Raw genomic sequence first — 14043 nt, 5'->3', positions numbered from 1 at the left:
AACTTAGTGATGAGTATGGGATGGCTAAATCGACTATATGTACGATTTTGAAGAATAAAGAGGAGTTAAAAACTGTGCAAGTGGCTAAGGGAATCTTTAGAATTAGCAAAGCAAAGTGTAATGTGATTGAAGAGATGGAAAATTTACTCTTAGTGTGGATAAAGGAGAAAGAAATGGCAGGTGGTAACATTAGTGAAGCTATAATTTGTGAGAAGGCAAGACAATTGTTTGAGGACCTTAAAGCCAAGACTCCCAGTGGAAGTGATAGTGATGTGCCAGTGTTTAGGGGTACCTGCATGCTGAATAACACTAAGGTAAGATAAAGTACGGTATTTTTTACATTTTCCACAGAATTTTTTCAGTGTTAAGTGGTTGTATTTGGGGGCCTGGAACGGATTAATCCTATAACGAATGAGGTTCTGGAACCAATTACGTTCGTTATAGCATACCCCACTGTACTGTACTTTAAGATCACTGAGCAAGGCGAGCATAAACCATTTACTGTATTACAACACTAAACCAACTCATCCTATCCTACTGACACTGTAATATGTTTTTATTACGTTAGGTCGGGTTTGGTTCATGTTGCCGCTGCTTATATAATGACAGCAATCACTACGCTTATTTCACCTTACTTTTGTACATTTAAAACTCTTCCTACATTGTTCTGTCAAGGTGATTAATTTTTTTACAGAAGTACTATGAATGATCACTGTCGTGAAATAAACATATGGGTTCATCCATCACCGAGTGGCAGCATTGGTCACACATCCACAAAGATGCCAGTTAACTCAATACCTCATAGTACCTGTACCTCATATGTTAGTTTTTCTTTTACACTGAAATTTATTCGGTCCTTTTGTTATTACTGCAATTCTACAATAAACAAAACTTATAAACTTTTATTTGTATGTGAATTCCTGCTGGTGATGTCTAGTAACAGAGAGTGACAAACAGAACAATGCTATAGCTGCTGTACTGTGCTCTATAACAGGGGTTCACAATCTTGAGCACCAGGTTGGGAACTCCTGCACTATGACTCTAACACACCTTTTTGCAACAAATATATCTCAAGTTACATATAGTACCAGTATTGATTCTGGATGCTTGGTAGACATCTTTATGCCACAAACAAATCCAGTGGAAATGACAGAACCTTTAAAATAATGTCTTCTGCTGCTCACAAACACTGAGTTGATTCTTTCTTTTATTTTTTTGACATGTGCTTGTTCTCTAAGACTTCTGAGAACTGTAACTGATATTTGGTTTCTTGAAGGTCAACTGCAAATTACCAGGGTTATAGTCAGTAACTGGGCATTCATGGACAACCAGGCTCTATTGTCCTTACATGAAACTGTGGTTATAACACAAATGGGATAACCATACAAGCATGGGTAGGCCACCTTTATCTGATGGTACACTCAATAAAATAATACAGGTTGAACCTCTGTACAGTAGTTCAGTAGCTTTGATGGTTCAGCATGATTTGTATCTGGTGGCCTTGACTTAGGCTTGTGAAACTGCCGCTAGGTCAGCTTTTTGTCTGATAAATGGCTAAAAAAATCAGCCTGCATCATATACAGTATATGAAGTTGTAGTTTCCCATAGGCAAATGAATCCCCCAGTTGCTGTCTCCAGTAGACTAAATAATACCTAAACCAACTCCAGAATTAAAGAGGTTATTGCTTACTTTAACACATTATTATTACTTTTAATTAATTATAAAAAAATTATGAAGCTGAATTTACAACTATTGTACTGATAACCCAAAATGATTAGCTGTGAGGTGTTATGGTTATTTTTCAACTTGTAATTTCAAGTAGATATACGTAACTTTCTTAATTTTCTTTTATTCAGTTACATGCACAGGGGTACCTAGTGACAGCACTAGGTTCCAGCTTCCTCTATCAAGGAATAATTATTGAAATTGAATTGAAATTGAATTATCATAAGGTCAAAAACATAAAAGGGAATAAACTTTCTTTGTATGTTAAGAGTCGTATAAATACAATAGTATTCTGTATACAATATTTTTCCCTTTTTTTTTTTAACCTAAGCTTCGGTGGTTCGGAATTTTCAACAGTCCGGCACCGGTGTGGTCCAAAATTTGCTGGACTAGCGAGGCTCAACCTGTATACCAGTGTTTTACAAGCTATGAATCAGTGTACTATCAATATTAGTCTATGTTACAGTTGCTTCAATTTTTACTAGAATAATCAGATAAGTCAAACATGTGATAAATGGCTTGAGAGTTACAGTGTAGTACAATGAAGCTTTTGGTGCGCTGTGCCTTGTGGTAGGGGGCTCTCATAATGTTTCACTAGTTATATTTAATCTTCGGACAAAACCACGACACGACTTTTGTCTTTGATTGTACACATGAACAACAGTGATGACATGGAGTGCAAATGCATAAAGAAAAAAATACTGTACTTTCTCTTATATCAATATAACCTATTTTTATCTATAAGACATACAGTAATATCTCCATTAGCCAGAATCCCTCAAACCCGGAACTCTCCGACAGCCGGAATTGAAATTTTCTCGGAAAATTGTTCCCAAAGCCGGAATTTTCTGTAAAATTACGGCTTTGGGAACAATTTTCCGAGGGGTACATTTTCCGGAAAATTCTGAGAAATTTTCCCGATACCCGGAAAATTCCGGGGATGAGGAATATTTTTCTGGGTTCGAGAGATGATGTAATGGGCAATTTCTGGAACTTCCGAGAACATTTTTCCGTAACCCGGAAATCTCTCATTCCCGGAAGTGCTCTGCACAAATTGTTCCAGCTAACGGGGATATCACTGTACCACGTGCTGTATTCGTCAACATCACTTTAATCTCATATCTACCAGACAAAGCCTCAAGATAAGACTTTTCACCCACCTGAGCTGATTTTAATACACTGTACTGTACGTTACAATTGGCTTTGATGGATGAAGGAGATATTAGTTGACTCTCTCAAAAAATATATATATGGTTATGCTAATAGTCTATATATACTGATGAGAAACAATGCTGTACAGTTATCGGGAGTTTAGCAGAGAGTCCGAGCGATAAACACACCACACGAGAAATAGTGACAGCCTTATCACACTATCAACCTGAGAGTGAGACACACACACCTGTTCCTGTTCACAAGGACAAAATATATCTTGTAAATAGCTGTTATGACATTAAAAATCTCTGCTGGCCATTGCAAAACTCCATTCAGTTAATTTTCTTCTGAATTCAAAAACATTTGCATACAAACTAAAATTCATTTAATTAAAGTAAACTAAAAAGTTAAGTCCTTCCAAAAATAAAATATTTCCATAAACTAAAATTCTACAAACTTGAACATAAAAAACTCATGAATATCTGAAATCCTTACAACTACAATATTAGGTAGCTTGTTTGTTTGTACAGTACTGTATTGTACTGTATTCTAAATAGTCTGCACAAGTATTCAACATCTCGACAGCACCTTCACTCATAAACAGTTCTTATGAGTCACATAATAATCTTAATGCTCTCTCTCAATATGTATCCTTTACTTCAAGTATATCTTCTCCTTCCATCATTTCATATTCTCTCTCACTTATGGCAAAAGGTTTGAGATTGACTTCCATATGATGCACAGGAGTTGTTATACCATTTGAGAGAGCAACGGGGGTGGAGTTTTCCGGCATGTTATCACATCGAGTGGTCCACATACCTGAAGGTATTGATGGTTTAGAATGATGATTATTGCTAAGACATTCAAGTTTCTCAAGGCATAAGTTAATCCTCCCCTCTAAGTTTTCAAGTCGAGAGTTTACCTTCCCTTCCAGTTGTTCTATTCTCGTTTCCACATTTCCTTGGAAAATCTCTAACCTGGCCATCATCGGATTCATGACGGCTTCGACGCATGATGCGATCATTTGAGCATTGAGAGAAGCGTGGGGATCTTGACACGGTTGTTCGTTAGACACAGTAGGATTGGACAATGGTTCCAGAAAATGATTGAAATCTCCATATATTTGTTGTTCTTGATTTGTAGACACACTTGCATTGGATTCCTCAACACTGCAGTCTACTTCAGGCAACTCAACTTCACAGTTTTCAATTTTTACATCATACAAACAATCTTCACTGGAATTTAACACTGTTAGTTTCTTCTTGTATCTGTTTCTAAAGTTCTCCTTTCTGCATTTTGCACGACTTCTTTCTCTTGCATTTCTATCACCAATTTTTTGCTTAACCTTTACGGAAGTACCAAAAACACTTTTCTGTTTACACGCACGAGGCAGCCTACCATTATTCCTGGGAAAATTCTGAATGTCTTCATCTGTTTCCTTAATTTCTACAGGATAATGAGGAATTTCACGACTTAAATGTATAATATCTGGTTCAGAAATATACCTTGCATTAGTTCTACACCTTCTGGGATGGTTAAAAATCATATTTTTATCTTTAATAATCTCTGAAGGATCCTGCAAAGCTTCAATCCCTTCTACCAGAATATTTTGATCAGAATAATTAATTGGCACTCTAGTTCTACACCTTCTTGGAAGACAGTACAACTCTTCTTCATTTTGTCCCAGATGCGATGGATCAGTTTGCTCACATATCCTTGGCAATTTAGTTTCACTCTCCTCTCTGGTATCAGTTTTTAAGGGATCCTTTTGGTCTTCATAAATTTCATTTGTCTTATACGGATCCTGCATAATTTCTTCATAACCTCTCGTAGGGGGATTTATCATATGATATAATTCACTTTTCATTAAACTAAGCAATCTCATCTCACGGCTATATTTCAAGTTCTCAAAGATGTCCAAACCTGTGGTGACGTTTGATGACTTGATCCACGGGAAGATACTAGGATCAACTCCTTCTTTCAGCTTGCACAGTTTCCCATCCCCTCTAGTAAACACATTGAAGTTCTCTTCCATAAAGTGACCCATGCACAGGCCGATCCTTGCAGGTAGAGCTTCACTGGGGCTCACCTCTGGAAACTTCTCATTCACCTTTGTTAGTCTGGCCCACTCAATCCTCTTCTCAACGTCATCAGGAAAGTCCACAAACCTACTGGAATATGCTCTCGTGGAGCATCCTGGAACCATGCACTCTAACCGCCAGCTCTTCTTTCGATTTCCTGCATGCAAGTTCTTTTTTTTTCGTTTAGCTGGCTTCCAAAATCCAGGGGTTATAGAGCATTTTGAGAGATCCTGCTTATTATCTTCCTGGGTAAGTTCAACACTTGGCTTCTTATCTTCAGAAATTACTGATGAATTTCCTTTTTGCACAGCAATTCGCAGTGTCAAGCACGGATCAGAAGCATGTTTCTCTATAACCTTGTAACCTATAATACCATTATTGTCTATTCTATGGTTATCATCTTTCCTGTCAAATTCATTCACTTTTTGTTCAACATCACACGGTGCATCATCACTCGCACTACAGTACATATCATTTCTTTCAAGGTCACATCTATCATCACATTTTTCTGAATTTTCTTCTTTACCCATAAATTGTGGACCTGTATTTCTTGGTTCCATTAAAACAAACATTTTGTTTACAAACTAATGTTACCTTCACATTGAAATATCTTTCCAGCTCTAGGCTTAATTTTAAAGGTGCTGATCTTGTTTATATGCCATGATGATTCTGCAAGAAACAAGACAAATTACATTAGAATTCAAACTTTCTGAGTACAGAACTTAAATTCAAAGCAAATGTGCTACATTTTTCTTTTTCCTCACAACCTTCAACTTTCAAATCTTATCAAACGGTACCCTGCCTTGTCTTTCAAGAGCTACTCTCCTGGCCAGAAATGTAAAGCAGATACTTAAGTAAGGTCAAGCAGGAAATGTAAGAAGAGGAATCTCTACTTGAGCTCAGGTAATTCTTAGAATTTTTTCCAATTAGCCCGAAGGACTTGAGCACTGTAACCCTTCTCATACTAGCTCGCCTTAAATCTCATTGAACCATCTTATATATTAGTTTATTTTGCAGTTTTAGACAACAATGCACTGTACTGTACCCTGTCTTTTATAACACTATTTTTGCACACTTAACTCTCTTGCAACACATACAAATGCTTGACAAACAAAGGAAAACTTTCATTAACAGTTATGCAATACCTGTATATAAAAACCAAGTAAATTGTAACACTAATGTTTGCCAAGAAGTGTGATTGCCTTGTCCATTTAAAACCCATAGGGGGCTACATCCTTGACCACCGAAGGGTCAAGACGTACCTGGCGCTCCTCTCGGAGCAGCCAGGTCAACTGTTATGTTGGCCCATACCAACTCTCTCCCCTGAACCCTCCTCCCCACCGGAATATCAACAAGTTCACGCCAGAAGTTACTATTTCATTTAGGAAAGAAATGGAACCAGTGTTAAACAGAGGTGAACAGTGGTGAACAGTGCTTAAGTCAGTGAGAACAACTCAACAGTAACAGTGGTACCCAAGTTGACCTTTCACACAGTGAGGTCCCAGGTACCCAGTGATAACGGCCCGTGAGACCCAACTACCAGCGATGTGTTAATCCGTCTACGATAGGAAGGCCTGGAACCACACCTCACTCATATAACACCATCTGTGAGGGAATTACTACACCACGTGAGGCCCCTCATAACACCATATGTGAAGGAGTTACTACACCACGTGAGGCCCCTCATAACACCATCTGTGAGGGAATTACTACACCACGAGGCCCCTCATAACACCATCTGTGAGGGAATTACTACACCACGTGAGGCCCCATAACACCATCACACCACGTGAGGCCCCTCATGTGAGGGAATTACTACACCACGTGAGGCCCCTCATAACACCATCTGTGAGGGAATTACTACACCACGTGAGGCCCCTCATAACACCATCTGTGAGGGAATTACTACACCACGTGAGGCCCCTCATAACACCATCTGTGAGGGAATTACACCACGTGAGGCCCCTCATAACACCATCTGTGAGGGAACTACTACACCACGTGAGGTCCCTCCTAACACCATCTGGGAGGGAGTTACTACACTACGTTTTTGCTGTTCAACACCTACATTAATCTGTATGTTCACTGTATGTTCCTTTACCTTTCTCTAATGAAGGCTTTTGTTAAACCACCAATGTATGTAATAAGTCATTTATGCCCAATGTATATTTTCAGCCTTCGGGCTGCAGAACTTTTTCAATAAACCGTTAATTATTATTATTATTATTATATGTCCTCATGCAAATACAGTACAGGTATAGAACTTGGGAACCTAAAAATCTACAGACGAAATACTGTAGTCACATTATTGACAAAATTACATAGCTTGATGTTAGAGCCGATTTGTTTAAAATTGCCAATAAAATGTGCATTTTTCCAGAAAAATTCCTCTAACAAAGCCAGAATAGCTCAAAGTTGCATTTAGATACAGTAAAGCCTCAACTTACACAGTACACTATTTTTTGAAAGGTTTCACTGATACATTGTCAGTTGTGACCATCTATTTTAATACAGAGCATAAATTCACTCTAAGACAGTTCAGCAGTGGACAAATGGGACTAGAACGTTTGCTCTCTGCCAAGGTTCCTCCCTACTTGCTTCTGTCTCCACATGTCTTAACACACTCACATACATAACTTTAACTCACAAACTTTTGTGTTACCACAAATCACTGCTGGGTTTTCTGTCACAATAATAAAGAATACTCGAACAAAATAATACTTCATCTCAAATATCTTAAATTATACAGACACAATTAAACAAACAATTGTATAGGGGGGGTAAGAAGTGGTAGTGTCAGTGAGTGTCAGTCAGTGTTTTATATAAAGTGCTAGGACAACAGATCAAGTCAAACATTATCAAAATCTGAATCACTGAAGAATACAGTACCTCAGCAGAATTATGTTAATAGTAAAAATATCTTTAATGCAAGAGGCAAGAAGCGATGGTGGTGGCAGGTTTGACAGACTGTCATTACTAAAATTAACTCAATGTTTTATCTACAATGCTGATGGTAGATCAAACCAAACAGTACAACATATCTAAACAAGATTATGTTTACTGTAAAACATCTTAAACTAGAGTCAAGATGTTGGTCATCACAGGGTGGCCAACTCATGGTGTTACCAGGGTAAACAGTCATTATCACTAAACATACAGTATACAGTACAGGATTTTTAATAATATCTAGGTAATATTTCCTCAACCTCTCCATCCAACTGTCTTCCTACACTGACTAACACCTGTCATCAGCACACTAATGGCTGGATGTGACACTTGAATTGTTTAATATTTTTGCCATCGTACATGATCCTGTGATATTTCCGTATTTAATACATAAGAATTATATGTTAATAACTTGTGTGATGTGTGCCTTGTATGAGGCACTTCTTGACATAACTTAATCCAAAATACAAAAATTACTGTACAGTACTTCAAAGGAGGACCTGAAGGTCTGTGGTTTTAGCCATTGAAGGAAACCCTTACTCCAACACTTTATCACCAAATGTGTGTGACAGGTGGACTCTGTCACAAAAGTTTGATTTTCATAAGGCATAAGACACCTACCTACCTGTAAAGAAGGCAGATGTGATGCTCCTATAAAATCCTTGCTGAAGACCATTACTCCTGCTAGCGACTGACATCAATGCCTCAATTCTCAAGTTTTTCACACCAACCAAGTGTCAAAGCTGTAAAAATAATTTTATCAGTAAAAGAAGTTATGGACACTAATTCACTAAGGGAGTTTTTATTATAAAATTTCACTAACTTTGTTATCATGCAGCTGAAAAGCCTATTGTGATTACCTGAACAAGCTTTATCTGATGTCTAAAAAACTATTAAAAATATGAAACAATATGATATCCCTGTTAAGACCTAAAGGAAGATACAAATAACCAGAGAGATCCATACTTTTAAATCACTCTCTGGCAAACACCATCTATAGTATTACCAGAAGACCTAGACATTTTAACAGCATGATACACTATCTGGACATTCTGGGGTACAATAATGTATTTTTCTGAGCAACAATTATAAAAGGTTCATTATTGTGCTCGCTTATTTCCACCGAATTTCTAACTCCACTTTGGAGGAGGGAAACTTGATGCAAGTTTTACATCTGGACGCTCTTCCTATCACCAACCCACTTCTACAGAATGGGAACTGGGCATTGTATGTAGGATTTCCAGGCACACTCATAACTGGCAAGGCAAGGTCGCTACTCATAATGCTCTTCAAAAGTGAAATGCTTCCCCATTTGGAGTATACTGTCACCCCGCCTGGCCCCAGAAATTGGCAAGAGACTCAATTGATTGAGAATGTTCAAAAGAGGGCCATCAGACTGTTGCCTACACTCTGGCACCTTGGGCACCCAGAGAGATTAGAACACCTAAAATTGCCTAGTTCATACTGTACTATCTATGGACAAGGGGTAATTTAATAGAAGTTTATAAGCACCTCAGAGGACATTACTCAGTCACAGCTTCAGGTTAAAGAAGCCACAGGTCCAGTAAATTGTCAAGATAAACTGTTTTGGTAATACTTAATGAGAGTGGTCTGGCCTTAACAGCTACCTGATGAAATTTCTCGAGGAATAAAAAAAATAAATTGCACGAGGAATGTGTTTGCATCACTTCAATTTTACGATTTTGGGCGTTTTTCTGTGAGCAGTGGAGGAGCAGCTCTCAACCCTCCGTCCACACCATGATTATACCTTTCTCAGAGCAGCTGATGTTCCAGTCAGTCAGAAATTGTTGTTCTTCCTAATTTTTTTTTTACTTAAAAAAAGAGGATAATAAAAAAACAATTCATCCAACAGAATCTTTCAAACAGCGTGAATGGAATAATTGGACAACCAGAACAAATCTTTCCTGAAATTACCGTGAAGAAAAAATATCAAGTGATTTTAAATATGGCACCATTGGCACCCAACATGTAAACACATTGTAGTCAACAAAAAACAAAATGTTCTTCCAATCTGTAATTCTTCATTCAAAAAATAAAGAAAATGAACTTACCAGACCTAACCTAAAGTATTAGTTACAGTTGTTGGTAGTTATTTCTTTATCTATTCTTGTCAAATACAGTCTCTCCTCGACTTACGACAGGGTTCCGTCCCGACGACCAGGTCGTAAGTCGAATTGGTCGTATATCGAAAATGCGAAAATAATACAGAGAAATTCTAAAATTAAATACGGTACAGTAAAAGTAATCAATAATGAAAAATGAATAAAGTGTTACTGTGCACTTACCTTTAATGTAGTCAGCTGAATGCACACAGGGCCTCAATAATTTTTTAATTAAACATGGAGACTACATTAATTGGATGAAGCAGAGGAGAAGACAGGGCTGGGTGGGTCATCAATTTCACTTTCTTCAGACAGGCTAACATACTTGCTTGCTTGTTGAAGGTATTGGATCATCTTTAGGGAGTGAAGAGGCAGCAGTAGTGGGGCGTGAGGAGACAGCAGTGGGGGACTTCTTAAAATATATGTCCAATTTAGACTGCACAGTTTGCCTTTCCTTTTCATTGTAAATCTCCCTGTAGCAAGCAAGTGCATCTTGGATCAGTCTGTCAACTTTTGCAAAACACTTAACATTGTGATCCATTTCTTCAAACATTTGCGTCCCTCATTAATAGTAGCAAATGCCTCTGCCTTGTCCTTCAAAATTGTTGATATCGTCGAGTGAGAGAAGCCAAGGTCGTGTGAAATGGTTGCTACCGTTTTTCCATTTTTATATTGCATTATTATTTTCATTTTCATCTCAAAAGCAATTGACTGTCTCCTTTTCTTATGAGCACCACGAAAACTCTCACTTTTACGCTAGCCAGCCATTTTAAAGGGAATTAGAAACCAAAATTTCGTCAGTACACAGCGCGATCACTAACAACAACGACGGCCAAACACCAACTGAGCGGCCCAGCCCACGCTGTCGTACGGGACGGAAAAGTTTCGGTACGAGAAAATACGTAATTTGAAAAATATTTTATACGACTACGGCGGTCGTATGTCCGGGTTGTCGTAAGTCGAGGAGTACCTGTAGAATAAACATCCCTTCTGAGAAAATAACCATTCCTACAGGCTAAACACAGCATTCGTGGCAATATCGTGTTTGGCTGTCTTCCTCCGCACAACTCGTAGTCATAAACTGATACACTGGCAACTCACAAAATACAATCCTCCTGCATATCTGTATGTTTCTCAAGGTAAGAAAACTTTTTGGTTCTAAGGAGAAATCTTGTCAAGTAGCTGCCGAGGTTGGACCGCTGTCGTCACGTATTACCACTTTTTCCGACCGAGAATTGTGAACTCTTGGAACAATCTGCCGGAGAACGTTGTGACAGCACCGAGTGTGAGCTCTTTCAACACTGGCACATGTTCAGATACATTCAGGAGCCAGTACATGCCCAGTAGTTGCTAGCAGTACATTGCAGAGACGTGACTGACCGCCCAAGAGGCTAATGAGGCGATCAGTGGCGGAAAGGATAAAATATAAAGTTCAAAGTCTTAATAACAACAGATAAAAAACAGCTAATTGATAGAGAAATCGTACATTTGGGTTAATCTTCCATCACAGCAACACTGACAATAGGGAAGATTTGGGAACTTTATCAATTACCTTCAAATAACTTCAATAGTCTACTAACTGAATGACCTTAATTCATGTCAGAGTGTGGTAAGATGTAGAGGTTGTCAGTCACTCTCACTTGGTAATACACTTACATAATGTCTTGAGTGTAATATCATGTCGTAAATCAGCAGGGAGTGTGTGTGTGTGTGTGTGGCCCCTCACCTTGGCCTTTATCACTACCAGCCATTTCTGGGTAGGCCATACGCATTACTTACACTTGAGCACTTTCTTGTCACTTCAGAGGTTGTTGGTGGGGGTAATGAAGGAGGCAGGAGGAGGTAACACACACCAGCACGCCCACTTTAATTGTTTTTAGAATGGTAACAATTTTTTAACGCTTTACAACCCAAAGTATTTTTCCTTATGGCACGTTTTCCCTTGTTTATCGGGGTCATGGTGTGTTTGGTCGTTATTACGGTGTTTAAAGCGGGATGTGCTTTCCTTTAAGGTAAATAAACTCTGTAGAATAAGGTATAATTGTCGGTGGCTTAGTTTTGTGGTTGGAATGCCCAATATATACAAGCCTCTCACTAGTTGAGAGATGTCACGTGTAGTGTGTCTCTCTCTCCTCCTCCTCTCTGTAGCACACTCCCTATACAATAAGGTTTATTTATGTATATTATTAACTCTCTCCCAGATCTTCCTCTTAATTTTCTTAGCATTCAATTACAAGTCGCACAAAAAGAAAAAATACATAAACTAAAGACATTGATGTGAATATCAAATCCAGAAAACCGAGGAAAAATTATGAAGACTGCAAAAATAAATCAGGTCATCTACTCATCTTAAGATATATGTATATATATATATATATATATATATATATATATATATATATATATATATATATATATATATATAAATTTGGCTAACTTTTGAGTAAAAGTGTTAACAAACTTCTGTGCGACGGAAGGGCGAGCGGTATGATTATGACTTACGTAATATGACCATAGCAACAAAGGGCTCTATTTTATTAACGATTTGTTTTTGTGTCAAGGATGGCATTTAAAACTTCTAAATACCATCCTTGACACTGTGTTGCACCCTCCCATTGAGTGTAAGAATGTCAGTCGTTTTGTTGCCGGAAGTATTGTGGGGTACGAGATGTTTGGTTCACACTCAGGATGGGATGGAGAAAGGAAACTCACAATGTGCTCTCTGTATACATATTGTATTGGATGTACAATGCAGCTTGGTGCTGGGAAGGCAGCATGGTTACAAGCGTTGAGTAGAGAGAGCTGGTTGGTGAGGGTGCTCAGGGGACTAGCTTGTGGGTCGCCATGGTCGCTGGCGGGAGCGAGGGCCGCCAGGCAGGAGGAGGAGGAGGTGTTGCTTGCTGGTTGGTGAAGGTAGAAAAGAGTCCTAGGTCACCACGAGGTCAGGTCTTATATAGCGGAGGTAGGCGTGGCTTTGTTCGGCGTCGCTGGTTACCTGACCTTGACCACGAGGGATACGCCGGTAGATTCGCGGGGGTCGGCCAGTCAGCAACAAACGGAGTTTGTAGGGGAGGAATCCACTACAATATATTATTACCAAACATAAAACAGTAATAGACTAATTAGAAACTTATTCCTTAGATAATGTAACCGCCCAATGAGCGACTGTGGGATAATTAGACCCTTGCACGTAGGACTCGATTGTTCTTTATTCGGTCAAAACCTGCGGAGTACAAATTACATATGTTACGTATGAGATAATTAATTCACTCGTACGTTCCTTCACTATTAACGACTACATATAATATATTTGAGTAGAGTGGGTGTTAAACAATATAAAAGCTTACGTGTTTCGGGTCTAATGTAGGACTTATTAGCTCCCTGACTTGATAACTCACCGGACGGCTATAGACTAGTCGAGCTAGTCAGCCCGAGGCGAGGCCCATCTGTTTCATATTTATCACCTCAGCAAAGTTCGTTGTCAACACTCCCTCTGTCTCTCTCCTGTCTGATAGACTGGCCAATGATTTTTTGCTTTGTTTTAGATTGCCCGCGAGGGGGCTAGTTTATTGGGAACCCCCTTCCATCCTGTGCAAGGTGAAGCACAGAAGCGTTTACAGCGCCCATCTGGGAAGCATGCGGAGTTCATGCTTGCCTTTATGACTCGTGCATTAAGGGCCAAGGAGGCATGTAAGAAAGAAAATGTTGACCGTGACCTTGGCCTGTCCAATGCTGTACTTAAAAACATTCAAGTCAGAATCATGAACAGTGATCTAGAAGAACTGATAAATGCAGAGAGACCTGGCAGTTGTAGCATTAGTAAATATGACAAATTTTGTGACAAGAGGTACCAGTGTGGCCAGCAAAAGGACAGAACCAGACAATGTGATGTAGTCGTGGCCAGAATTAGGCTAGGATACAGACACATCTGGCAAGTTAGTAACGCTGTACCCATACCAGAACACTCAGCATGTAAACTTTGTGATAAACCTTTAAAGCATACACTTGAACACTA

The 14043-nt window shown here is 38.9% G+C and overlaps 1 protein-coding gene across 2 annotated transcripts; it reads right to left on the bottom strand.

The window, feature by feature from the left end:
• Nucleotides 1–2711: 2711 nt before the first annotated feature.
• On the bottom strand, nt 2712–12140 carry LOC121872891. 2 transcript variants are annotated; one of them, XM_042375982.1, is made up of 3 exons: nt 11808–12140; nt 8527–8648; nt 2712–5628 (listed from the first exon to the last, which is right to left on the bottom strand). In XM_042375982.1, exon 3 carries the CDS (start codon nt 5529–5531, stop codon nt 3519–3521), a length of 2013 nt encoding a protein of 670 aa, XP_042231916.1. In that variant the 5' UTR covers nt 5532–5628; nt 8527–8648; nt 11808–12140; the 3' UTR covers nt 2712–3518. The 2 variants fall into 2 exon arrangements, with proteins under 2 accessions (XP_042231916.1, XP_042231915.1); XM_042375981.1 differs by having other exon boundaries at nt 8531–8648.
• Nucleotides 12141–14043: the final 1903 nt, after the last annotated feature.

This window comes from Homarus americanus, unplaced genomic scaffold (genome assembly GCF_018991925.1).
Source record: "Homarus americanus isolate GMGI-L3 unplaced genomic scaffold, GMGI_Hamer_2.0 scaffold11022, whole genome shotgun sequence".
NCBI lineage: Eukaryota > Metazoa > Arthropoda > Malacostraca > Decapoda > Nephropidae > Homarus > Homarus americanus.
Note: the sequence above shows the minus strand (reverse complement) of the source record. Positions and strands in the feature narration are given on the sequence as shown.